Source organism: Brassica napus, chromosome C6, assembly GCF_020379485.1.
Source record: "Brassica napus cultivar Da-Ae chromosome C6, Da-Ae, whole genome shotgun sequence".
Taxonomy (NCBI): Eukaryota; Viridiplantae; Streptophyta; class Magnoliopsida; order Brassicales; family Brassicaceae; genus Brassica; species Brassica napus.
This window is the reverse complement of record NC_063449.1, coordinates 37517434-37545344: the sequence shown is the minus strand read 5'-3', so window position 1 is coordinate 37545344 and position 27911 is coordinate 37517434. Positions and strand designations below refer to the sequence as shown.

Here is a 27911-nt window from a genome sequence, read left to right as displayed (position 1 = left end):
TATAACAATATCCTTTTCAACTGAGAGAGCTAACTGAAGAATGCTTTTAATCTAAGTTGAAAACGTGTGTTAATTCCTCACTGTGAAAAACAAGCTGATAGTTAAAGTAACAACATTTTTCCAATACAGTCTATAAATTCCCAAGAACCTGTGGATTCAATTTCACTTCTCAAAGCACTAAAAGCTTCTCTAGCTTTAACCTTTCTCTCTATATAGGCATGCATGCGGAGAGCTTAGGAGAGAGTACGAAACAAATTAATTTGAAAATTTGAAGGATGGAAGATTCGATGAAGACTAAGAGCTTCAAAGAAAGTGAAGAGGTAGGGCTGAGAAGAGGGCCTTGGACTTTGGAGGAAGACACTCTTCTCACAAATTACATCCTCCATAACGGTGAAGGTCGATGGAACCTCGTCGCCAAAAGTGCTGGTAATTAATTAAAAAACATGATCTTAACTCATTAGATTATCTCACTTTACTATAATCACTATCTTTATTTTCTATCTTAAAACAAAATAAATGAAACAGGGCTAAAGAGAAACGGAAAAAGTTGTAGGTTGAGATGGTTGAATTACTTGAAACCCGATATCAGACGAGGGAATCTAACTCCCCAAGAACAGCTTTTGATCCTTGAGCTGCACTCTAAATGGGGTAATAGGTGAGCCACTCTCGATCTCATCATCATATTATTTATTTTATACACCTAAAAGTTTGACCATATTCGATTAATATTGTGTGTGTTTAGGTGGTCCAAGATTGCACAGTACTTACCAGGAAGAACGGACAACGAGATCAAGAACTATTGGAGAACGAGAGTTCAGAAGCAAGCTCGACAGCTTAACATCGAATCCAATAGCGACAAGTTCTTTGACGCTGTTCGTAGTTTCTGGGTCCCTAGATTGATCGAGAAGATGGAGCAAAACTCATTCACTAATTGCTGTCCCCAAAACAACAACAATAAATCTCTTCTTCCTCCTCAATCCTACGACTCCACGAGTACACAAACATATACAGATATCTCGAGTCAGAACCCAGGATTGAGCAACATAGATGGTTCTAGTTCGAGTTCCACTTTCATGCCTGATCTCACGACAGTTCCACACTTTATAGATCCCAACACCATCATTGATGGTTCGATGTGTAACCAGGAACTCGGCGGATATATTCCTGAGATGGAGGAATATTATTACATGGGAAATTCAGACATAGGAACGGAATGTCACGTGGCAGAAGCGTACGAGGATGTCACACAAGATCCCATGTGGAACATGGATGACATTTGGCAGTTTAGGGAGTAATTAAGTCAGTCAAGAGATGAGAGTATGCTTAATTAGGGCGGAGGGAGCCCACCACCATGGTTATATTTTACTATAAACTGCCATGCTTATTATTCAGTCTATGATCCAAAGTTGTTGGCTAAATATATAGTGATAGTTTGCATAAGTCTTTGAATTCATGATATTTGTATTTCCTATGGATCTTTATATAATTTTTATAATGTGAAATTTAAGAAAAGTACACAAATTATATATTTTATGTATAATTTTAGATTAAATATTAACTAGAATAATTCACTGATACAAAATTTGCTTAATTTTTTTTACGAAAACTAAGTAAATTTATTTTTTGCATAAAACATTTAAAAAAAAAGAAGAAATCATCTTATAAAAAAGAAAAGAATATATAATTTGATTTATTTATTTCGTAAAGGCAGATTTTTATTGTTTCATATAGATATATAAACATATTTTCTTAGTATGGTTAGAGCATGTTTATTGGGGGTTCTTAGAGTGGGTTCGTAGCAGAATATAAGAACCCGTCTCTTAACTTTTAACTAAAAAAGTTAAGAACCGGTTCTTAGTTTTTTTAGTTAAAAATTAAGAGACGGGTTCTTATATTCTGCTAAGAAGTTAAAAATTAAGAGACGAGTTCTTATATTCCGTTAAGAACTCCACCATAAGAACCCCAATAATCATGCTCTTAGTAGATTTGCTCAAGTTGATGTACAATGTGATCGGTTCGACTATATGTGTATAAGTCTATTTGCTCAGAATATCAGAATATATGAACTAAACTACTAATCATGTTAAGTTACTAAGCTTGGGAAAATAGTAAAGGGTTAGTCTCTTTTCTTGAATTGTTGTGGCTTATGTGGATTTAAGTTAAAGAATATATTAATCTCGCCTAAACAGGTGGAAGAAACCAAAAGCTAGAAGAGAACTCTATCGAATAAATTATCATAATGAGACCATCATTTCAAGGACATGATAATCTGTCTCTTCACCAAAATTGATGTCTTCTTTTGGAAGATATATGAGTGCAAAGTTGACGATATTACAGGAGACTTTGATTGACATATATAGTTTATGTGGAATCATAGAAAAGTTAATCGAAGTAATGATTCTTACATTTGACAAGAGTTTACACACTTCTAAACAGATACTTGTTGCTATCCAATAGTACGAAGGATTTGATTGCACTCTTTAATTTGTAGGAATGATCAAAATTAAAAGAATAATGTCTATACTTTGGTAATGCCTTGTGCTTTTGGGCACCAGCAATAACCAGTGTGGGATCAATATAGGACATAAAGACAAAAGACCCATTGATTATTTTATTATATTATCCCAAAAGAGCTTCAACCAAAACGATAGAGAAAGGTGGCTTTCGAGAAGTCTAGTTAAAGAGATCGAATTATTAGAAGTCACTTATAAAGCCTGTCATAATTACACGGAAACTCCACAATGATTTGAACCCAAAGGTACCACTGAAATTTGGATCAAACAGTGATGCACTTTTGAGTGGTCAAGAACAAAACATCAAACATTGTATGCAAATTTTTACTATTTCATGTGTTTTTGGAATAATACACGATTTTCTTGAATATAAATTGAGCATTTAAAAATGTTTTATAATTGTTATTATAGAATCAAGAAATGTAGATACAATTAAACAATTCAATATTATGTCGGCTCGAATGGTTAATATCAAAACTAGTGGACTAGCCTCAACTATAAAATTCGGCAAAGGTTAAACTTTAGAGCATACATGAGTAATTAAGGTGATGCCTATTTAGACAGAAACAATGCTGGATCAGTCAAATGTTCATTAAAGAGATGTTAGTTGAAAGCTATATATAAAAAAAAAAGAATCATGCAATCAATTGGAAACTATGAAGTGTAGAAAGTTGTAAACCCGTGTTTAAAAAAAAAAAAAAAAAAAAAAGTTGTAAACCCAAAATCGTTATAGTTCAATGTGTTGGATTCTAAAAAATATTTCAGAGAGAAAGTCCAGATTTTAATTTCATGCATCGAACAGAATAGGATTAATATAACATGTTCAAGTCTTTGGTTTGAAGTAAGACATAATTAACATGTTCATATTGGTATGGTTAGTAACTTGGTGAAGACTAGAGAAGTCAGAGTCAAGATAAATGTTTGAAGAAGAGACACCAAGGTAAGGACACCAGCTGGTTGAAGAACAGACACCAACGTAAAGACACCAGCTGGTTGGTTCATGAAACAAGACATATTTACAACAAGAGGTTATGATCATCTCGTAAATCAAACAGTGTTATTTTGGCACCATAATTTCCAACAACACGTTATATACACATTTTCTTGTTCCGTGTTTCCAAGTTCATTTTGTTCACATTCTTCAAACAAAACCAAATCCTCATTTGCATAACTGGTATAGTTAGTGAAAGAGTACGATAATAATGTGAGCAGTGCTATTATCCATTTATCCTTAAATCCCAAAGGCAAAGGGTACCTTATTCCTTCCTAAATCAGTAATATTTGCATGTGCTCTTTTTATTCTCTATAGCATTCATACACAATAAATTCCACATTCGTCGAACCAATTATTAAACTTTTGAGCAATGTAAAGGAAGCAAAGCATAATCGAAAAAGCTAGAAGGCACAATATACAACAATCTCTTCAGTTTTTAAGTCAATAAAAAACACATGCGTGAAAAGACTAAACTCTCTTTAGTCTCTCTTCCACGGAGCTTTCGGCCCACTTTGTAGGACAGTAAGAATCAACGTCACACTATTGCAGATAGAGAAGGTAGATCCAATGGTTCTGGTTCGAATATGTTGATGAGGGTACATTTTGACCGAAGACTTTTTAATATACTTCAATTCAAGATGATGAAACCAAAACAGAGGCAAACAAAAAAGTTGCTGCGGTACGTGCGTATCGAGACAAGCTATTTGTGTCCCTTTCATGTAGCTTAGAGCATGATTAACCCAGAGTTTTTATGATGGAGTTCTTATCGGAAGTTAAGAAACTGCCGCTAAGACCATGTTTATCGCAAATCCTTAACAAGATTCTTAAGGTAATAAACTGATTTAATTAAATGTAAACAAAATAAAAAAGCAATTATTGATCCTTAAGTAAGGGTTTTGGTAACCGGTTTTTAGGTGGGTTTTATTCCACGTGTCAGCATACAAATACTCCTTTTTTTTTCTGTGGCAGTTTCGTTGTCTCATGTTCTCCGCAAGAAAAACGATCGACGAGTCTCGGCGTCTCCTCCTTCTTCGCTCGTCTTCGCCGTTCGCTCGTCTTCTCCTTCTTTGATCATCATCATCAGGTGGGTTTACCGGTTCTGGATTAGCGGAGCTGAAGCCGGGGCTTGTGACAATGGGTTGCGTCTCCGATCTCGCTTGCAAAGAGACGTTCTCAGGCTACAGTTCATGGCGCAGTTCTGTAGATCCACGATTCCGAACAATTTCGAATCTTCTAGCCATGAACAAAGCCATGAAAGCGAGTCTGAAGTAAGTTGTGGTTGATTGCTTGAGATTTACACTCGATTGCTAGTCTAATTTGATCTGAGGCTTGTTCTGCTCTGTCCTTAAATTTTGAATCTAAATTTTACGTATACATTATCGTTTTAGCTGCTAAGGTTTGAAGATGAAGAGGTTGAAGAAAGCTATCAGAGGCTGAGGGAAAGGGAGATAAGTCGTGCATATTTGCGTGACTGTGCTAAGGCTTACTGCTCCACCATGGACCATACTGATCTCATCCCACGTCTATGCTTGATCATGGTTCAATGGATTTTGCAGGTGAACATTATCATTATGCTCTTATATGCATTTGGCTAGATGTATATATCAGTGGAGAATACAAATAAAAAATGGGGGTGGGGAGGGGGGGGGAGAGTTTATAGATGGATTTATGATTGTTACAGATGTTAGGAACGAGTATTTTGAGATCTTGTTGCTGGCCTGTCTGAATTCTATAGCTTATATCAGAATCTTATATTGTGAATGTATATATCAATCAGTAAGCTATATTAAGTTTCATTTGCTGCCAGAAGCAGGAGCAGTCCAATGAGGTGGAAAACGGCCTCCTGGTGTTTCTATGTTCTTGTTAAAGCTTACTTGTTTGAAATGCTCTGTCTTTTATTATTCAAAAGAGTATCTATGTTTCTGTGTTGTTGTTAAAGCTTACTTGTTTACGTGTGCAGAGAGAATACAGGAGATGGAAGTCACAAGAGCGGTCCATATGTGTCACACGCATTGTCCGTATGTGTCACAAAATGTATATATAAAGTCTATTTTGTAAAGTCACAAGAGTTAAAACAATGAGTTTGTTGTCTATATAAAGTCTATGCTTGTTATTCACCAAGTTAAGCACAAACGATTTTGTAAAGTCTATAAAAACACTCATTCTCTCATTCTCTCCTTTACAAAAGCCATAAACGCAAAGCCTCCTTGATCATCTCCTTCGCAAAACACAAAGCCTCCTTGATCATCACAAAGTCGCCTTGATCCGCAAGTTATTGCATTCTCTCATTGTCTCATTATCGCAAAACACAAAACACTTTCATTTCAAATGCTCTCAATGTCTCATTCTCTCATTGTGTCATTTCAAATGCTCTAATTCTCTCATTGTCTCATTCTCATTCTCTCATTCTTATTATCCCATTCTCTCATTGTCTAAATTATTCACCAAAAAAAAACAAAACATTTTCTAAATTTTGATCACATATATGGCAAAACGAGTTCATATCGAAAGAAATCGTGAAGAAAGCGATCTACGTTTATGGAATGATTGTTTCAGTGAAACTTCAACATATCGTGATGAAGACAACAACTGAGTTCGGAATGTTTTTTTCAAATTATTCTCGATTATTGTATTAGTCTTTATTTTTATGTTTTTTAAAAAAATCTATGTTTTAAATGTTATTTTTTAATATGTTTTATTTAATAAATAAATATCTTTAAAAAAAATTATTTTTTTTTAAGAACCCCTAATTAAGAAACTCCCATTGGACCGCTAAAAATGGGAGTTTCTTAGCTAGAGTTCTTAACCCCACTTAAATACATTTAAAGTATTAAATAATCATTAAGAAACTCCACTTAAGAATCATGGGATAATCATGCTCTAAGAACCCCACTCTAAGAACTCCGGGTTAATCATGGTCTTAGAACCCATTTGACAGATATTTTTCACTTTAGAGCATCATTAAACCAAAAACCCACTTTGAATCTCTTAATGATTTTTTAGTATTAAAAATTACTCAAGAGACCTAGTTAAGAGACATTAACATTTTTGTGTTCCAATGGAAATCTTTTATTATTTAGGTATTCTTAAAAAAAAACCCTACGAGAACACCAACAAATTGAAAACTTTTTTTTTTTTTATCGTCTGTAAATTTGATTTATCCACTAAAGGTGAACAAGTTTAGTACACACCATCATCCCATCAAAACAAAGATAGAAAGATCAAACAAAAGGTGGACATTTGTGTAGCACCATTGTGTTCAAAAGAAAAAACGTCACTAGCACCACTTCTTTTTTCGAGTAAGAGAGTTTTGAGTTATACATATGAAACCAGTCTTGAGTTCAAGAGAGATCAAATTATGTTTAATGTTTAGAACTATCATAAGATCACATAGTAATCATAGAAAAAAATATTTTCAAAAAACAATAGATCACCAACCTGTGTCGTCCTGTATTTTGTAGGACGCCAACATGAAGCTAGCACAAATGTCCACTTTCACCTAGAATCATCTCCACCACTATCACATTATCAACGCCACCATGAAGCTAGCACAAATGTCCACCTTCATCAACACCAAAAGAAGCCGGAAGCTAGCATAAAGCTGGAGAGATACCTTAAGACGAGAACCCATCTTCAACAAAACCACTCGTTACTTGGCTGAAACCGCAAGACGAGAACCAAAACCCCTGAACTTGCAGAGAAATCCCTTGCTCAAACCAGAACCTTTCCAAGAGACTGTCGCCAAGAAACGCTTGAAACAACAAAGCAATACCCTTCGAAGATAAAGATGAAGCAATAGGAATCTGGAGACACGACACATGTGACTAGAACAAGACTCCAAGACCGACGGAGAGGGGAATGAACTCTTAACCAGAAGACACCAAGGAAACACAACCAAATCAACGAGACCAGCCTTAAACCAATACTCGTCGCTACTACAGATAATCCGAGAAGCAAGCACTCGCACAAAATTTACCAACACATATACCCAACTAAACAGATGCCTCGAGAATCAAAGGTGAAGGTCGGCAAAGCTAGGACGTCGGGGAAAGAGCGATTCAGTTGAAAATTTTGTTTAAACCCATGAAAAGATAAACCAAACCTCATGACTAAAGACATTAACTTTAACGATAAACCAGCCTCATTATTAAAGATACAAACTTTAAACTGAATGAGTCTCAAAGCTCTAAACTTTGATTAATCTAAGAGAGTAGTGTCGTGCTAAGCTTATCACCACCAAGACCAGAACTTTCAAGAGCCTTCTTCCCAGCTACAATGCAATACTTCAAACAATCATCAAGCCTACGCTCATTCTTCCCATCAATATAACCCTCCGAGCTAAACCCATGGATCTGCCCACCGATCAATCAAGCTGATTCCACTCTCACCGGACAGCAGCTTCTCGTCCGGGGATAGCCACTGTCGCGTTTGGGAGCGGAGACGGAGGCTGATGCGGAGATAAAGGAGCATCTTCTGGTGAGTCTTGCATTGGTGATCTGATGGGATTTTCGATTCGAAGGTGTTCGGAGTGGGTTCAGCGGAGATGCGCGGAGGGAGGAGGATTGAAGAGCTTTCATGGCGGGTCCGAAGAGAGGGAGTGGAGACAGAGCTAGAGGGAGGCAAATAAAAATTTAACACGTGTTCACTAGGAGACGTATCTTCTATACCTTAAATAAGATATGTTCCTTCTGGTAAAAGTAATTTTTCTTTTTCTTTTATTCCTAATTACCCTAAGACACTCTCTTAAAAGACTGAGATAATGCTGCTCTTAATCACTTCTGAACTTTACCTTGCCTGTCTCTCAGTCTGACTATCTGCGTTAAGTAGTTAAGCAATAAAACCATTAATAATTCCTTACACAATTTTCATGCTATATTACTAAAAGAATTTTGAGAGGGTAAGGGTTTATATAGTTGTTACTAAAAAACTATGGTTTCATCTTCCTTTTAGGATCATACTCTGTGTGGATCTCAACAACAGTTACATTGTCATCAGCAAGAACAGCCTCAGTGCATTTGATAGGGAAAGCATATATGCAAACACAGGAACCACATTACTTAATGAACCTGTGCATTTTCCTCTGTGTACACTGCATATTGAGTAACTAGTGTGGTTCCTGCTTTTAAGGGTAAACGACTAGCGTGAAATCCTTAACATCTCACTCTAATCTACGCGGCAGTAAGTAAAAGCAACTAGGCCTATTTGATTGATACTACCAAGCCTAGCCCAAAAAGATGACAGACCGGATAAATTAAAGCCTCCTCTCGTCGTGCCCACACCACGTTAGAAACAGAATCCATCCTCTGGTTCTTGTCACTTGTCAGGCCTGCGTGACCAATGCCCAAATGTTAAAAGTTTAGTTCGATAAATCTATACTATTAAGACTTAAATCTATACTTAAAAAAGCAGAATCCTTCTTGTGATTATGCCTTTAACTTTTCCAATTAATTATAAAATTTTCCATTAATTTTTTTGGCTCTATATGTTTATTTTCCCAATAATAAATCTGATTTTGTCGGTCAAAACAATAAACTAGATTTGTAAGGGCAGTGAGCTTAAGCCTATTAAAGTAAATAAATGTTTGCTTTGCTTTTTGGGTGAATTGGTTTCTTCGACCCAACTTGATCATTTTTGCATGTGATTTTAAAATCAAGTAATAGTGCGTCTCATTTTAATTATTTTCAGCAAATTAAAATATTTGAAAACATAAAATATCGACATTATAATTTTTTTCATAATATAAAAATTACTATACAGATTTTATTTTTAATAAAAACTATTAACATTTTTTCTGAATATAGTAACTTTATTTTATTAAAATTATTTGTTATTCTTTGCTATATTATTTATACCTTAAAATAAATAGATATGTAAATAAAATAATTTTCTAAATATTTCTCCCATTTTATTATATTGGTGATTCACAATATGAGGATTTTTTTTATTTTACCTCACTTATTTGAAATGATTTAAAACAGAAATGTAACCAAAACCGAAAAATTCGAAATTTTTATATATCCATACCACACAAAATATCAAAATATTCAATCACTTTAACCAAAGCTCAACTTCATATATAACCAAAATTTTTCATATATTTCTAAACCAAAAACCAAAACCAATAAAAACAAATTAGAGTCGAACGAAAATCGAAAATGTTTATAGCGAAATAAATTAGTTAACAAACAGTTATATCAATAAATTGTCAACAAATATATTCTCGTGCTTTAAAAGCGCGGATCAAAATCTACTATATACTATTAAAACTGAAGTACAAAGATAAACTCACCCTTAAAATAACATTTTAATTACATTCTAATGCCACTCAAAAATTATCTAATCCTATCTTTTAGCATTTATTATTTTTTTGTCAATTAAAAAAACATACATAAATTGATTTCTAAACTAATTAATATTGAAACTCTCCAAATATTTCTTAATTTAATATTTTTTCGAAATTTGATATTTAATTGTTATACAAAAATAATATTCTGTAAAAAGATATCATTCAACACCTAAATTACACATTTATTTATCTATCTATCTATTTATCTATCTATCTATCTATCTATACTATTAAAACTGAAGTACAAAGATAAATCCACCCTTAAAATAACATTTTAATTACATTCTAATGCCACTGAAAAATTATCTAATCCTATCTTTTAGCATTTATTATTTTTTGTCAATTAAAAAAAAACATACATAAATTGATTTCTAAACTAATTAATATTGAAACTCTCCAAATATTTCTTAATTTAATATTTTTTTGAGATTTGATATTTAATTGTTATACAAAAAGAATATTCTGTAAAAAGATATCATTCAACACCTAAATTACACAATTTAGTATATGCTAAATCGTAATAATACCAAATTTGATAGCCTCTCAACTCTATTAATAATAGACCTTTCTCCAGAATTACAATAAACTAAATCATATATTATATAAAAGTCTTTTGGCATTTGATAAATTTACTTTCAAAAATTTCCTTATTTTCTTATTTTGATAAAAAAAAGTCAAAAGTTCAATTCAAAAATTTTAAATTACTATAGGTGTTTTCTTTTTTTTTACTGGGTTAACCATATCAGGGTTGATAACAATTTATTAGATCTTAACAAAATTATAATTAACATTTTTTGTTATATCTAAACAAATAATGATTTCATCTAATTTAAATAATTTAGTTAAAAATAATGAGCGCATTAAATGTTGGTTGAAAGATAAAATAATATTACAATATAAATCAAAACATCAAAACAATTAAAATATAGTTACATAAATATTAATTTCTATTTATTTGTTGGCAGAAATATAAAATGCATATTGAAAGATAAAGTATATAACATGTATAATTTTTCTTTGTAGTTAATATATTTTTGACAAAAAGAAAAATAATTCCGTGGTATAAAGGTACGGGTCAAAATCTTGTATAAATATTAAAATCCCAACAATTGTAATTATAACACTTAGTGGGGAAACTAATGCGTAGTGCAGTCTAGAAGATAATGCCATAACAGAGGAACGAGTCAAAGACCGAGGCCATGGAAGACCCGAATCAACGGAGAAAAATAAATATAAAAGATTGTTAAAGTAGAGGATGATCCATATTAAGATTGTTAAAGTAGAGGATGATCCATATAAAAGTATCATCCATATATGTATCAACTTTTATATGGATCATCCTCTACTTTCTTAAAATAAATATAAAAGATTGTTAAAGTAGAGGATGATATTGTTGTGAACAAGAGATGAAATCGTTTGTATTGTTCTTATTAATTCTGAATCAAAGTGTTCCCTTATATAGGGGATACAAGAGATAAACAAAAATGGAAAGTATCCAAATCATAATCCTAAAAGGAAAAGGAAAATCTCCTAAAGATAAACATGAAAGGATAAATGGAAACATGATCTAAACATATGGTGGCCGACTCTCTTTCCCCTTTGGGCCGGCCGACTCTCTCTCTCTCTATGGGCCTCGGTCTTGGCCTTTGGCTTCTAGCAATCCACATTGTTCATAACACTCCCCCTTGGATGCTAGAACCATATGGGCTCGTATCATGCACGATGTTGCCTCGTTAAAACCTCTCTAGGAAAACCAAAAACCCAAGGTGGGAAAAAATGGAAACCGTAGACAGGAAAAAGAGTACAACGCATGACACTCCCCCTGATGAAAGTATCACTGCAGGTCCTTCAGGCGGCGCATCCCTATCTGATGAACCAGCTTCCTGAATGTTGAGGTTGGTAGAGACTTGGTGAATAGGTCGGCTGAGTTGTCGCTGGATCGGACTTGGACCACTTGAACCTCCTTTGCCTTCTGTAAATCGTGGGTGAAAAAGAACTTGGGCAGGATGTGCTTGGTCCTGTCTCCCTTGATGTATCCTTCCTTGAGCTGAGCAATGCACGCTGCATTGTCCTCGTAGATGATCATTGGCTCTTCTTTCTCTTGTCCCACGGACAGACCACTCTCTTTCAAAACATGGGCGGTCATGTTCCTCAACCAAACAAGCTCACGGCTTGCCTCATACATGGCTATGATCTCGGCGTGATTAGATGATGTAGCAACTAAGGATTGCTTTGTTGAACGCCAACATATTGCGGCTCCACTATGTGTAAACACATACCCTGTCTGAGATCTAGCCTGGTGTGGGTCAGATAAGTACCCAGCATCTGCATATCCGACCATGTTCTCTTCTGGTCGGTTGGTATAGAACAAGCCAAGGTCTTTTGTTCCTTGCAGATATCTGAACAGATGTTTCACACCGTTCCAATGCCTTAAGGTCGGACATGATCCAAATCTGGATAGTAAACTCACGGCAAAGCTTATGTCCGGTCTAGTATGACTAGCTAAGTACATTAAGGCCCCAATGGCACTTAAGTAAGGCACGTCCGGTCCGAGCGCTTCTTCGTCCGGTTTCTTAGGTCCGAATGGATCCTTCTCAAGGTCTAAGGACCTTACAACCATAGGACACGGTAAGGGGTGTGCCTTGTCCATATTGAATTGCTTGAGTATCTTCTCTGTATAAGTTTCTTGATGCACAAGGATGCCATTTGCTTTATACTCAAACTGTAATCCCAAACAGAACTTAGTTTTTCCTAAGTCTTTCATTTCGAATTCTTTCTTTAGACATTCGACCGTTTGGGAAATCTCTCCAGAGGTTCCTATTATGTTCAGGTCGTCCACATAGACAGACATTATAACATAGCCCTTGCTGTCGAATTTTTTTATGAATATACATGGACTTATTGGATCGTTCTTATATCCCTCTTTGGTTAGGTACTCGGACAGCCGGTTATACCACATTCGACCTGACTGTTTTAAGCCATATAAAGCTTTGTTCAGCTTAATGCAATGTTGTTCTCGAGAACCTTTCTTATCTTTGAGCTCAATACCCTCTGGAACTCTCATATGTATTTCATTGTCCAGTGGTCCGTACAGGTATGCTGTAACTACATCCATTAGGCGCAAATCAATGTTCTCTCTCACGGCCAGACTGATTAGATATCTTAATGTAGTTGCATCCACCACAGGGGAATAAGTTTCCTCATAGTCTATTCCTGGTCTTTGTGAGAATCCTTGTGCTACAAGCCGTGCTTTGTATCTCACTACTTCTCCTTTCTCATTTCTCTTCCTTACAAAGACCCATTTGTATCCCACTGGTTTGACATCTCTAGGTGTCAAGATTATAGGGCCAAAAACGCCTCTCTTTCTCAATGATTCTAACTCCACGTTTATAGCTTGTTTCCATTTGATCCAATCTGATCTTAGCATGCATTCTTGTATGGACGTGAGTTCTAGATCCTCATCTTTATCCATGATCTCAAGTGCTACCTTGTATGCAAATAAATCATCAACGTTGATATCTTTTCTGTTCCATTGTTTTCCAGACATCACATGGTCTATAGAGATCTCTTGATTGTCCGGTTCTGGTGTCCCGTGAAGTCCAGCGTCCCGGACCTCACTTGGAGGAACGACCGGATCATAGACCGGATCATCGGGTGTGGTCGGTACACTCGGCTCGACCATTCTTGTCGGCTCGACCGATCCATCTATGTCATGGATGGTTTCCTTGACGCTCTCGGATCCAGCACCTTTCTTGGATTTCCGAGGCTGTTTGTCTTTGGAACCAATTGGTCTGCCACGTTTTAGACGTTGCTTAGACTCTGTAGCCACTTGACATTGTCCATCTTGGACATCTAATCTTACAGGTGCATTACAAGCCGGGATATGTGATATTGTCACTCTATTTGGGTCAGCAAATGTATCTGGTAGTTTATTAGCTAGCTCTTGAAGGTGTATAATCTTTTGGACTTCTAAATCACAATCTTTAGTCCGAGGATCTTGCCAAGATGTTGATGGTCTAAACCATTCTAATTCTTTTGTTATCAACCGGCTATTATCTCCCCCTAAGGACGGATATGTGGACTCATCAAACTGAGAGTCTTCGTATCTGGCCTTAAACAAATCACCGGTTGTTGGCTCAAGATACTTAATAATACTTGGGGATTCATATCCTACGTATATTCCCATCCTCCTCTGCGGTCTCATCTTAGTTCTCTGTGGTGGAGCAATTGGAACGTAGACGGCACATCCAAATGTTTTGATGTGGGACACGTCTGGCTCATGAACCGTAAGTAATTGGGATGGTGAATATCTATGCTCACTAGATGGCCTGATGCGAATCAGTTCCATAGCATGTAAAACTGCATGTCCCCATGCTGATACCGGAAGTTTAGACTTCATAAGTAATGGACGGGCTATCAGCTGGATACGTTTAATGAAAGATTCGGCCAAACCGTTCTGTGTATGGACATGTGCCACGGAGTGTTCTACTTTCACCCCCATGGACATACAGTATTCATTAAACGCTTGGGACGTGAACTCACCAGCATTGTCTAGACGTATAGTCTTGAGTGGAAAGTCTGGAAAATGTGCTCTCAGCCTTATCATCTGAGCAAGCAGCCGTGCAAAGGCTAGGTTCCGGGTGGACAATAGACATACATGCGACCATCTGGTCGATGCATCAATGAGAACCATGAAGTATCTAAACGTCCCACATGGTGGGTGTATTGGTCCGCATATGTCCCCTTGGATCCTTTCCAGAAAGTTCAAAGTTTCTTTATTAACCTTGGCTGGTGATGGCCTAGTTATGAGTTTCCCTTGTGCACATGCTGCACATGTGAGATTTCGTGGGATCACTCCTTTAAACGTGTGCCCTAATGAATTCATCATCAGTTTTCGCATCATTCCTGTTCCGGGATGGCCAAGCCGGTTATGCCATAAAGTGAATAGCTCTGAGGTGTTTGCCTCGACCATACTGATCCTTGCATAGTAAAGACCAGTAGACATTGCGGGCATGGTTTCTAGGATCTTTTTATTGCCTTTGGTGATCAAAGTTATGTTAAGGAATTCTTTGTTTCCTTCTTCCCATGTTTCAAGGTGGAAACCGTTCAACCTTATGTCCTTGAAACTCAATAAGCTTCTTCTAGAGCTTGGGGAATACAAGGCGGTTTTGATCTCTAGGTGAGTGCCTTTGGGCATCATCACATAGGCCTGGCCGTGACCTTCAATCAGGTTGGCCTCACCCGCAATGGTTTGTACCTTTGCACTTTGCAATGTGAGATTCATGAAGTACCTTTTGTCTCTAAGGATCGTATGACTTGTGCCACTATCCACCACAAGTATACTCATCTCATCATTCATTTCTATAAGTAAAATTTACTATACTTTAGAGACTTTGTAAGATCTTTCAAAACTTTTATTATAAATGTCATTTCATAAAAATAAAAACACCAAATCAAAGACATAAAGCAATAAGACAATGTGATTCGAAAAACTAATCCTTTAGACAGTCAGATGTTTCAAAATCCATTTGGTCATCCTTGTTGTCCTTGTCGGATTCATCATCAGCCTCATACCCATATCCTTTGTCGTCATGACCGTTCTCTTGGATCATGTTTGCCTCCGGGTTCTTGTTCTTGAAACTCTCTTGATAGAGTTCGCACAAGTGCTTTGGAGTTCTGCAGTTCTTGGCCCAATGATTGTCCATCCCACATCTGTGACATAAAGACTTGGACGTGTAAGATGGTTTGGATATACCACCTCGTCCACGGCCATAACTCCCTCGGCCCCGACCGTAATTGGAACCACGACCACGGTTATTGTGGTTTCCCCTTCGGCCGGTTGAGTAGTTATCTCGACCGTTATGGTTGTCACGCCTACGCCCCCTGTACCCACCACGGCCATGACCGTATGGTTTCCTGTTGTCTTGGGCGTAGTTTGATTCTTTGGGATCTTTCTTTTCAACATCATGGGCTTCGGGTAATGGTGCTGTCCCGGCCGGTCTAGCTCCACTGTTCTTCATGAGAAGCTCGTTGTTTGCCTCGGCCAAGAGTAGACAGGAGATCAGATCAGTATATGTGGCAAAACCTTTGGTTCTATATTGCTGTTGCAACACAGAATTTGACTGATTGAAAGTCGTATAGGTCTTTTCAAGCATCATAACATCAGACACTTCTTCACCACACAGCCTTAGTATTGAGACGATTTTGAACAAGGCTGAGTTATACTCGTCCACGGACTTAAAGTCCATGAATCTGAGATGCATCCAGTCGTGCCTTGCCTTTGGAAGCAACACCATCTTTTGGTGATCATATCTATGCTTTAAAGCATTCCAAAGATCCAATGGATTCTCAATCGTCATGTACTGATCCTTAAGACCTTCAATGAGATGATGGCGCATATAACATATGGCCCTGTATCTATTCTTTTCATTCTCATTGCTGTCCTCGATGATAGTATCACCGAGTCCCTTGGATTTTAGACTAATCCTTGTATCTAGCGCCCACTGCAAGTAATTGTCTCCGGAGAGATTAAGGGCTGCATAGTCTCTGTTTGCTATTTTCGACATCTGATCCACATTATCACACAAGCCATTAGATTCATAATGGGATCACGTGGCCGCATGATATATGCAAGCTCGGCCACAACACGTCTTATGCATTTATGATGTTCAAACAATCCTAATTCGACCATGGTGCTATCAAGCAAGCCGCACGGCCATATGAACAATCAAAGGTTCGGTTTATGCAATTCTAAAACTACCATGGTGCAATCAATCCTAAAAACAATTCTACATGTACCAGGAAGTTTTAATGCCACACGGCCATATGGGTTTTAATGCAATCAGATTCAAGATCATGTGTTTCTATATGCTGGCCGATCGGTTTTAATCAGTTGTGAATGCAATACCATGTTCAGATTTATGTAAAACGATCTAAGCATTCCTAGGGTTTCAATCTTTATGATTCTATCAACTTATGTTTAAGGTTTCAAGGCCTTAAGTGTTTTCATGTTTAGACAGATCAATTCAAGCAATCTAAACATTCCTAAACCTCAATTCAAATCACAAATCAATCAATCAAGATCAATCTTAAAAATCAGCTACATGCTTCCTTTAGGGGTTAGGGTTTTCGATTCCATTGATTATGGTTTGCCAATTTCAGATTCAATCAATCAACAAACAAGACAGGTTCTAATAGGAATCGATTCATGTTTCTAGTTCTAAAGCTTGTCGATTTTAATCTCATGGTTTCTTTTAAGGTTTCATCAAGACATTGTTTCCATAATGATGGAATTAGGGTTCTTCCTGTTCTAGGTTCTCAGATTGTGTTTATACCTTAGTTTAGTAGTGGATTATGAACCGGACCACCAGAGAATAGAAGAGACTTCGAGCTGAGGTGATCGGACGTCTGCTGCTTCCTATCGGGTCTCGGATTGGACGATCGTGGGCTGGAGGCGTCTCGGCTGCGAGCTGGACGTGTATCGGATCGTCTCGGGCTGGTCGCGTGGTTCGGGTTCGATCGCGAGCTGGATTGCGATCCTTCTCGGTCTGGAACGTGATCTGAGAGGCTGAGATGGATCTTTTGGGTTCTTGATGAACAAGGGACAAGATCAGGTTTAGGGTTTTGGTTTTGGATCGCCGGCTTAGTCTTTTGGGGTTTCTAGTTTCGATTTTGGTCTCAGGGTTCAGAGGCTATCGTGCTGATAACGTGTTGTGAACAAGAGATGAAATCGTTTGTATTGTTCTTATTAATTCTGAATCAAAGTGTTCCCTTATATAGGGGATACAAGAGATAAACAAAAATGGAAAGTATCCAAATCATAATCCTAAAAGGAAAAGGAAAATCTCCTAAAGATAAACATGAAAGGATAAATGGAAACATGATCTAAACATATGGTGGCCGACTCTCTTTCCCCTTTGGGCCGGCCGACTCTCTCTCTCTCTATGGGCCTCGGTCTTGGCCTTTGGCTTCTAGCAATCCACATTGTTCATAACAGATATACTAATATCACTAATATTAAGAAAGTTGATACTTTAAAAAAAAATAATATTTAATTAATTAGTTCAACCAATTATAAAAAAATTGATATTATTTGATTGGTTACACTATATCCAATAAATATAAAAGTTATCTAGATATTTGGAAACTACTTATATTTTGAAACAAAAGATTTTACCTTAAACTAATTACAATAAGAAACGGAGGGAGTATATAACAACAACCGCCTCCTTTGCAAGACCAAAATCTTTGTTGTTGTTTTTTGAACATTGAAATCTTATGTTGTTTTATTTAAAATTAAATATAACATAAGTTAACCAAGTGGTCTTCGTCTAGTGGTAAAGGAGTTTCATCTGGAGCTTCTGCCATGAGTTCGATTCTCCTTGACCACCCATAGACGCCGTAAGTGGCAAGAAAATCCTGATTTCTATGGGTATCTTGGTGATTAGTCATTGGGCTTAGAAAACCTTCGAGATCACGCCAAAATTATCAAAAAAAAAACATAAGTTGATAATTAATATATGTTCTCTTTATTTATTGTAGGTAATGTTTTAAAGGGATTTTTTTTTATATTATACTATATTCAAATTTTAATATAATAATTATTTTTAAATGTTTTTCTTGTATATATTGTTTTATTATTGGTTAAATTGTGCTTATAATAAATTAATCTGTTAAAAAAAATTAATGTTATCTTAGGATTATTTTCATAAATTAATACTATCAATTATTTTTAATGAAAACTTTATATAATACGTCAGTTAATATATAAAGTTTTTAATGTAGTTAGTTTAGAGTCTTTCTCTGTATAGATTTAGTTTATTGAGTTGCTTTCTTTTTTGAAGATTTTGGTTCTTCCAAGTTTGAGGTTTCGGATCTCTTCTGCGAGAAAAAGACTTATTTCAAAAACATATGTTTTGGCCTTTTGGGTCACTGGGTGGATTTAATACATCGAAACACTTTCACCGTCTCCGATTGGGTTCTCCTCATTGGAGTTCTTAATATATGTATTATGTATATATTATATATTATATATTATATATTATATATTATATATGTGTAAATAATTGTGGAGTCTACAATTATCGTGGAACCCCATGGGTTCTTAAAGATTCTTAAAACCCTCTTTTAAGAACTCTTACCTATGGAATTTCACAAAAATTGTGGACCCCACAATTACTTTATAGAGATTTTTAGTGTATATTAATTTATAGAGTATTAATTTAAAGATGTTATACTGTATAATATATACATACTAGGGGTATTCCGGCGCTACGCGCCGGGTTCGAACGTTGTTTTCTCTTTTGAATTCAATTTATTTCATTTTTCATCTGTTAGTTGTTAGTCCAATCAAGTTTGAATTATTAGTTCTTGCCAATTAAGAATTGAAGGTCGTGAACTAATAAAGGATTTTATGAGTACATGTTAGTATATGTCAGGCTTGGAGTCATCAGCTTTCAGACATCATGTCAATGTGTTTGTTGTGTAATTCTTTTCTTTGTGGTTTTGTGTATAGTTTTTTTGGTTGTGTGTGTTTGAGTGTGTATATGGGTGGGGGTATATCTTGTAATGCTTACATTGATACGAACACATGGGTTTGTGTTGTGTTATGTTGTTTTTTTTTATTTTTATGTGTGTAATGTGGAGTGGTGGGATAATTTGAGTATTAGTTTTGGGCGGTTTTTCTTTCAAAGCATGTTTGAGTTGTGTTAGTGTTTTGTGGTATATATTTTGGTGGGTTAGCTGTTTTGGTAAAACTTAAAAGGTTGACGTTTAGAAAATAAAATATTAGTCATAAAACATATAGTTCTCATGGTTGCTGGGAAGAGTTGTTAAGAATTTCTGGTTGCTTTATGGACTTCTGGATTTGGAGCTTCGTGTGTGACAACCATTTGAAAAGGGAAGTTAGGTTAGCTTTGTAATGTATTTGTAGTGTTTAAGGGTTTATGATATTGTGCGAACCTATTTTTTAAAGAGGTGGTTGAAAACCTCCGAGTAGATGATAGTACTAACGCCGTTATCTTCGCCGGCAGTTGAGAAAAATAAAAAAACATGACCCCGATAGTTGTGTGTTTTGGTATCTTCTGCCACCTGAATTCATGTATTTTATGAGCGCATTAATACAATTTTATCTAATTTCCAAATAGCTGATAAGGTTTGCTAGTAAAAGTGATAGGTCTGTGAAGTAGGATTTTTTTTTTTGGGTTTGACTGTTAAATGTATACGATGGAAACGTTAAAATATGAAACCAATTAAAATCCAAATAAGAAAAAAGTCCACCATGAAAAGTAAACCATAGTGTTTGGTTTATTTTTAAACAAAAACATCGGACATGTCAGTCTTCTATCTGAAGCTCCACTTGTTCTTTGTTAGTCTGTGGCTTCTTGCCATAGCAACCTTCCTCCTTCACTGTCCCGCCTCGCTTGTATTCCTCCCATCAATAGATGTTTGACTTGGATCTAATGGCTCACTCTTCCACCTGCAACATCGCCATTACCATCACTTTCACCCTGATTCACGGGACAGCTCTAGAGAACATGATTGTGGCATTTCATTCCCACCCTGAAAATGTGACTCCCTAATCAGTTATCAAACACCATGTAAAGTTGCATAAACTTGGACGTTTATTTGGGACTTACATTAAACTCAAAATTAAGCTGAAGTGGGCGTTGGTTGTTGTCAAAAAATGCGGGAAACAGCGAAACTCTGATGTATGGCACTGAAGTTGAAGTGAGATAGACTCAATTGGAAGTTTAAGGTGCTGCCAACAATCTCCTGTAGGCATTGTGGGAGGTCCCAATCCTGGAGGTCTTTTGCAACAGCAACCAGCATAGGCAACATCATGTAATTTTATAAACAACCATTTCCAATAATTAAAAAAGTATGAACGCAAGGTGTTAACAAAGACGAACCAGGGGTTTGCTGCGCAGATATTAGTTAGTTTAGTTATTACAATGTCAAAGGCAACAAATTCAGCAGTATCAGTTGTATCAGACATGGTCATTTGAACACAACACACATCATATATTATCCAGTGTAATGTATTACTCTCGTAGCATAGGATAGTTTTGGATTTGTAAATTAATTGTTACAAAGTTTGTTGAGGGTAGATTACCTGATAACTAATTGCATTCTCCTCATTGGAGGGAGCACATGAAAATGATGAGAACCCATGCTGCAATTTGTGGTAGCACCATGTTTCTATTCACTCACAACACCCGTGAAAATGAACTCCGTAGAGTGTAGTTATTGAGATATTGTTAAGCCACTTATTTGTCGTGTTGAATTTAGGAATCTCAAATTTGTAAGGGTTCTCAGTTTACCTGAGGTTGATATTTCAGCAGGTAGTCATTAAGCTCTCCTAACGTCATTCTTTCAATCTTCTTCAGACCACCGTATTTCGTAGGGTTGAAAGTTGAGCCTTCCTCACAACTGCATACCCTAAACAACAGTCGGTATGAGTTAGTGTGCTGAACTAATTAGGCCATACTAAGTGGTAACTAAAGAAAGGTGTGGTTGTCCTTACCTCTCTAGATAACTTTGACCAGCAGCGCATTCATTATCAAAATAGAAATGAGTTGCTGAAGTTGCATTCGAAAGAGACGTCCTAAGACAATATCTAAGACAAAAAGAAAATATTTTAAGAAATCCGTAAACATAATCTAAACAGGGCGATTCATTCATTACCACCAACCAATATTGGGTTGATGCTAGTGGCAACCACCCACCACTAGGGATGTTAACGTAGGGTAAAATAACCCAGCCCAGTTTAAACCCAGAAACATCAAGGTTGAAATCCAAACCAAAAAAATAACCCAATAAGGTATAGGTTTACCCGTGGGTACCCAGAGTATTATCTTATTTACTCTGAAGATCATGTAAAATATTAATATTATTAATATGAGCTTTAATATATTAACAAGATTTTGCAATTTTATATAAAACTTGTTTTAGCGTAAAAACTCGTTTACGATTTTGGCGGAAAAACTCGTTTTTTCGGAAAAAAATTATTTTACAATTTTAACCGGAAAACTCATTTTGCGGTTTTAGCAGTAAACATTATTTTGACAGGAAAATTCATTTATGGTTTGAACGAGAAAATTTGATAAGTTGTTTTTGTGGTTTTGGCAGGAAAACTCGGTTTAGCGATTTTGGCGGGAAAATTCGGTTTTCCGGTTTTGGCGGGAAAACTCGGTTTTCCGGTTTCGGCGGGAAAACTCGATTTTGCGGTTTACAGTCGGAAAACTCGATTATACGGTTTTTGCGGGAAAACTCGGTTTTTCGGTTTTGGTAGAAAACTTGGTTTTATGGTTTTGGCGGGAAAACTCGGTTTTGTGGTTTCGGCAGAAAAACTCAATTTTTTCGGTTTAGGCGGGAAAACTCTTTTTTGGTTTCTGTGAGAAATTTTATGCTACGGTTTTGGCGGAAAAATTCATTTTTTGGTTCTGACGAAAAAAATGTTTTGTAAATTTTATATAATTTAATTAAAATGGTGAAAATCTATATATATAATTGAAAACCCATGGGTACACCATTACTCTTAGATGAGTAAAAACCCAACCCATTATTAGTGGGTTTGGGTAAACCCATGGGTAATTACCCATGTTAACATCCCTACCTACCACCTTCGGTTCTTGGCCCTATTCAGCAAACACACTTAGGCATACATTAGAGTGCCTGCATAGTCAGTAATTAAGGAACATTTTAATACATGTCGAGACATGGAAACACGCTGTATGATTAAGTTGTTAAGAAGTCTAAAAGTTAATGAGTAGATATATACCCTTCAATGCTTATGGTGATCATGAGGCGTTGTGTACTCTGGCTCTCTTCGTTGTAAGCAGTTCTAGTACCCTAACTTACCAACAATATCTGTCAAATAAACACATACCATAATATTCCAATTGTAATATGAAATACTTTTATGCCGATTTCAGAAAATTGGAAATACGAAGGTAACCTTGTATACTCGTGTTTGCTACTACCAGAAATTGGTCGTAGTTCCGCAACTTGAAGCTCTACAGCGGGATCGGTTGCCCATCTCAAAAAGCTCAGCGAAGACGGTTTTGTTAGTGAAACGAATAGCAATGGGGCTATTGCTAAAGTGGAAGTTGGGGTTGCTACGGGTTACTTCACATACACTAATCTCATACAAATATCATTCGCTTGGCAAGTGTTTGAAGATGTTCTGGCGGTGCACATTAATTGACGCCTGACGAAAAAAGGATTTTCAGATAAAATCTTCCTAACATCATCGATAATAGAACGAAATTGTAATTAAAAATTGAAAACAAAATATCTTTGCATCAAGAAGCAGCATATCAACCCCCATCAATTGAAATTCAAAGCCTCCCAGAGACGGAGGAGTCTCGTCTGGACCATCTCCTTAAGGAGTCATGCCTTCAAGTCGGAAAAATGATGGTGAGATGTAGTCATTTTAGGAAATCTTGCCAGAGAAATTCAGAGTAAATCAGGCGGCTGAAAGTAGGGGATTTCGCGAGGCCAAACCAAGATATATCTATATGCTTTAAGGAGCTTATGAACGACGAATTAATGCTGCAATGAAGAGGGGATAGAGCAATTAGTGGGTATTGTTGATTGAAAGACTTTTAAGAGGAAGCGTTACTTCGTCGGGGAAGTCGAAATAGTGGCGTTAGGTCTTGGATGGCTGAATAAGTTCAGATTACGGCTGCAAAGAGAAAAAGGTTGAGTTCCTTGATGGGCCAATTTATATTTAGCCCATAAATTGTGTGCCTACAAATCAACATAAGCCCGTAATAAATTAAAACAAAATGAAGCGCAAGTTAATAAAGATCACGAAAACGTCAGAAAGTATCTGAAAAAGTTAGAGCACCTTTAACAGCAACTCTTATTGCTGTCTTTAAAAAAAATATTTAAAAATAAGTGGGTCCCACCTTATAATCAAGAGTTGTCCTTCTGCCTCTTCCGTAAGAGGCGATTTTAGTTTGGGTTTTGGACCGTGCGTGGGCCGCCACGTATCGGTGGGGCCCGCGATTGGTTCGATTTTTTTCTTTTTTTTTAAACTAAAAGAAAAAAAACACCTAAAAACTTGTGCCTAAGAGCTGTGCCCGTTAATTATGCTCTTAAGCAGACACGTGTCTTCATTTGCCCCTTCTTCCCTCGTGACGTGGCAGCCTGTGGACAGAAGTAAGTCTACTATATATATATATATACTAGTGGTATGTATTTGACATTTCTGTTATTTAAATTTGTAAATTTTTTTTGCTGATTTGTTGTATAATTTAGAATAGAGATTCTTATGTTTTTTTGCTATTGGTATTGATGGGTACGTATTCAAATAGTGGGATGCGACTGACTGATGCAAGTTGAATTTTTTTTTGATGTATGACATTAGGAAGTTTATATGTTAGAGATAGCATATGAATTGTTATCGGAGAAGAGTGATAATTTACTTTAATTGCGAGACACATAAATCTACATAATAGTTGTTGCGTTTTAAAATTACAATATTGATATAGATATATTGAATAAACATGTTTCAAATGAAATACTAATTTATTGATTTACTTGTACAAATAGCAGTGGCTAATGTTTTTCGGGTGGCAGAAAATTGTAGCTTTTGTTGCTCGTAGAACGGTGGACTATCAACTGAGTTTTTTTTAACTCATACTCCATGCAATATTTTTATATTGTTATTCCAACATTAATCACCCAAATTATGGTCACACTTTGAAGTTCCAACCAATTTAATCAATGTATACTTCTCCGACATCGTTTTCTTCCCTGCATAGCATGGTTATACCGTATAGCTAAAATGCATCTAAATATAAACTTTCTGATGATGCTTGTAGATGATGGAGGCCAACATCAATATTTTTCTTTCAAATTTTTATTTGATATAATAAAATTCTAAAATCTACCTGATGAACATTTGGTCATGAGATCGTTATATCTTATAAAAGATGCAAGTGGATAGATGGTCAATTGTTTGAGTCTTAGTTTTTTTTTTGTAAATACAGATGTTTTTAGCAGCTTCAGTTAGTGTTGGAGATAATTGCATGACATGTCGTATATGGTGGATCTTGATGGTTGCAGAACTCTATAGATAAATATCCTTGATTGAGGGAGTGTTTCGAGATTTAATAGTGGTTGATCTTGCATTGTGTAAGAGTTGTTGTTTATTGCCTTTGAGGTTTTGATTTACATAGTCGTGTAGAATGCATGTTAATAAGACATTCATCTTTGGCATGGTAGTGGTATTTAATGGAAAATACTACTGAGTTAATTATTAGGATGTTTTTTTGTAATGTGTGGGAGCTATAAATTGTTTGGCTATTTACTATGATTCTCTTCTATTGGTAACTGTCTAGAAATGAAATTTCTAAGGGCCACTTGGTATTCCATTAGACAAAATAATTGTACATAATAATCAACAAAATTTTTTTTAAAAGTTTACATAAAGAAGGAGATAGCGATAGTTTAAAGACTTAAAGTGTTGCTTTGTTATATATTGACTTAATGAAATTTTTCTTTATTAATTTGATGAACTTCTCTTTGTTGTAAACCAATGTGTTTAAGACCATTTTTATACTATATATTTTATACTACTTTTAATTATATAAGATAACTTTAAGGAATATTTGTTGTATTAATTTGGTGATTATGTTAATCTAGCGATTACAAACAGTATGATAAAAACTAAAATTTCCAGTCAATACACTGAACCAAGCTAAATATAACTCTTCAATCATATTTTCTTCACACATGTAATATAAATTATACATCTCTCAATTACATTCTTTTTAAAAAGCTTATTTACAAATATCATCTTTATAAAGGGAAAAAGTTTTTGACAATGTGGTTTTTACTCTACTGATATAGCTCAATTGTCTTCTTCTTTTTTTTTTTTATAAAAGGCTTAGCTCAATTGTCTTTCAATCGCAAATTGTCTGTATTCATCAAATTGAATGATGATGGAATTAAAACTTTGTTTCTAAAGTTGATCTCATTGTTTTTAACGTATGCCTAGAGTTATTTTGAACAATAGAATAGAAAAACATGTTACTTTATTTTGTTAAAGGATACAGTTACTATATTATAGTTTGTGTAAGTTTTTTTAGCCTATTAATATACAATATCCAATTTCTTCACACATGTCGTAACACTAAAAACTGAAAAGGTAAAAAATAAACTCAAATCTAATGTAATTAGACATGTTTTCTGAATAAAACTATAAATGGAAATTTACTTCCTAGTGAGATCATTCTTCTCAAAGATGAAAGGTGATTTCGTTCACATAGTTGTTAAAAGGAGGTGCATTGTCTTCTTAATAATATAATAGCTATATTTCTTGTTACAGTGTCTATTATGGTCATCAACATTATTATTCCCCAACCCAATTATCCCCATAAGATTAGATTTTCTTTCTTTGGTGTTTCTCATTACGGATGAATTTTACATTAAAAGGTTGAGTAATTTTTGTTTCCAATCTATATAGACATTACATTTTAATCTCAGATCTTGGTGTTTATAGAAAAAATCATCCAATTAACTTTACATGAGGCAGTTTCTAATATGCTTTACCATGAATCGTCAACTTAAAACTGATATACAAAGTCAGAAACTAACAAATAGTCAACTGAAAAGGAAACACATTATCAAATGCATACTACTGCCAAAACATCAGTAAAAGAAGACTGCAGCAAAAACATCAGAAGCAATAGAGTTTAAAGATAGATAGAATAGTTAGAACTCTAAAACTATTGACTGTAGAAAAGAAACAAAAATACAGAGCAGAGTGCAGAAGAAAATGGCTGTAGGCTTTTCACAAAGGTTTGGCTGCAACATTCAAAAACGTCAACCCAAATGCTCTGAGACCGAATAATTTTTGTTTGAAACCAGGTTGCCTAATGAAGTGTTGTTGTACATAATGTTATGGAACTAACCTGTTCTTTTGAGTAGATTCCTTTTCAAAACAAATGGAGGATGGTGCCTTCAGCGAGAACTAAAGGTCATGACCTCACTATTTCTGGGAAAAATTGCATCCTCATGGCATTGCATTTGGACTTTGTACACCAGCTCCAGCTTTATGCTGCTGCAGAACGTGTTCAAAAATAGGACCATGTTTTCACCTTGTCAACAACCAAGAGATAAGTAACGTGACACATAAGAGGGATCACATAATAGGGATAACAAAAAAAACAAGAAAAAATAGAGCTTTTCTCTTGTATAATGCAGCTTTTCTCTAATATGTAGTGCCTAAAAATAGAGCTTAAAGAAAAAAGTATGGCTGCTGGTATAAGCAAGCAAACCAGAAAAAAATATTCCACTGGTATCTTTGACACACAATAGATGATAATTGGCTTCTCTTGGGTTAAAAGTGAAACCCTTTTCTCTTAGGTTCCGGAAACGATAATGGATTCAGATACCTGAAGGAAGAATTTTGACAAATGGAGGTTAACACTAAATCTTTGGAGGTAATGCGTAAAAAGGTTTAGGCTTTCAGATATCTGACCTGGTGTAGGTTTTCATCGACCCAAGAAGACGTATGAGTTTTTGTTTATACAACCACTACTGGTGAGTCTGCTAGTTCACCTTTACTAAAGCTTAAAGTAACTGCATAGAAGCAGAGCTAAGTAAAAATGCATTTTTGTCCAACAGCACATTATTTGTCAAAATTAAAATGGGTTTTGTCGTACTGTTTAGGAAGAGACGATCTGTCAGAAGGGAAAAAAATAAAAATATCAAGGGTTGCTAAGTGGAATTGATTAATTTTAAAAAAGATTTCAGGAAAACTTATAATTGACGTTAGTTGCGACGAACACCTTCGTCTCAACAGCTGAGACCAGACCATCAAAAACACAGACACAAACAGCTGGTCCCCTTAATTAGCGTGGACAGCAACAATAAGAAAACAATCAAATGTTACAAATCCAATTTTATTCGATGAGCTAAAGAAACAAAACATTGAGCGAGTGCTCTTGTATAAGATAATGTAGTGTTAGGAAGCAAAAATTCTCCGATAAGTTAAAAGGAACACAGATTCAGTGGAATCGAATTACCTTCTCGGTTTATCAGA

General features: G+C 35.6%; 3 protein-coding genes and 1 long non-coding RNA gene across 4 annotated transcripts; 2 read left to right on the top strand and 2 right to left on the bottom strand.

The window, feature by feature from the left end:
* The first annotated feature begins 66 nt into the window (after positions 1–66).
* On the top strand, positions 67–1512 carry LOC106435304 (transcription factor MYB62-like). Its single transcript, XM_013876177.3, has 3 exons — positions 67–426; positions 526–655; positions 743–1512. The coding sequence occupies exons 1-3, from the start codon at positions 276–278 to the stop codon at positions 1293–1295; spliced, it is 834 nt and encodes a 277-aa protein (XP_013731631.1). The 5' UTR covers positions 67–275; the 3' UTR covers positions 1296–1512.
* Positions 1513–4294: 2782 nt separating this feature from the next.
* Positions 4295–5677, top strand: LOC106435295 (cyclin-SDS-like). Its single transcript, XM_022712371.2, has 3 exons — positions 4295–4775; positions 4896–5063; positions 5468–5677. The coding sequence occupies exons 1-3, from the start codon at positions 4695–4697 to the stop codon at positions 5549–5551; spliced, it is 333 nt and encodes a 110-aa protein (XP_022568092.1). The 5' UTR covers positions 4295–4694; the 3' UTR covers positions 5552–5677.
* A 9668-nt stretch (positions 5678–15345) lies between these two features.
* On the bottom strand, positions 15346–16251 carry LOC106435294. Its single transcript, XM_048759895.1, has 2 exons — positions 15609–16251; positions 15346–15455 (listed from the first exon to the last, which is right to left on the bottom strand). The coding sequence occupies exons 1-2, from the start codon at positions 16249–16251 to the stop codon at positions 15346–15348; spliced, it is 753 nt and encodes a 250-aa protein (XP_048615852.1).
* Positions 16252–20086: 3835 nt separating this feature from the next.
* LOC125588617 lies at positions 20087–22460 on the bottom strand. Its single transcript, XR_007324752.1, has 2 exons — positions 20491–22460; positions 20087–20413 (listed from the first exon to the last, which is right to left on the bottom strand). It is a non-coding gene; the product is annotated as an uncharacterized LOC125588617 (long non-coding RNA).
* Positions 22461–27911: the final 5451 nt, after the last annotated feature.

What these genes read in the sequence shown, in the direction of transcription:
- LOC106435295 (XM_022712371.2), top strand. Translation starts at nt 4,695, where the DNA reads ATGGCGCAGTTCTGTAGATCCACGATTCCGAACAATTTCGAATCTTCT. An exon ending in GCCATGAAAGCGAGTCTGAA is followed by an intron (nt 4,776 to 4,895) that starts GTAAGTTGTGGT and finishes TTATCGTTTTAG; the next exon opens with CTGCTAAGGTTTGAAGATGA. An exon ending in TGGTTCAATGGATTTTGCAG is followed by an intron (nt 5,064 to 5,467) that starts GTGAACATTATC and finishes TTACGTGTGCAG; the next exon opens with AGAGAATACAGGAGATGGAA.
- LOC106435304 (XM_013876177.3), top strand. Translation starts at nt 276, where the DNA reads ATGGAAGATTCGATGAAGACTAAGAGCTTCAAAGAAAGTGAAGAGGTA. An exon ending in CCTCGTCGCCAAAAGTGCTG is followed by an intron (nt 427 to 525) that starts GTAATTAATTAA and finishes TAAATGAAACAG; the next exon opens with GGCTAAAGAGAAACGGAAAA. An exon ending in CACTCTAAATGGGGTAATAG is followed by an intron (nt 656 to 742) that starts GTGAGCCACTCT and finishes GTGTGTGTTTAG; the next exon opens with GTGGTCCAAGATTGCACAGT.
- LOC106435294 (XM_048759895.1), bottom strand. Translation starts at nt 16,251, where the DNA reads ATGCGCCATCATCTCATTGAAGGTCTTAAGGATCAGTACATGACGATT. An exon ending in TTATGGCCGTGGACGAGGTG is followed by an intron (nt 15,456 to 15,608) that starts GTATATCCAAAC and finishes ACATGATCCAAG; the next exon opens with AGAACGGTCATGACGACAAA.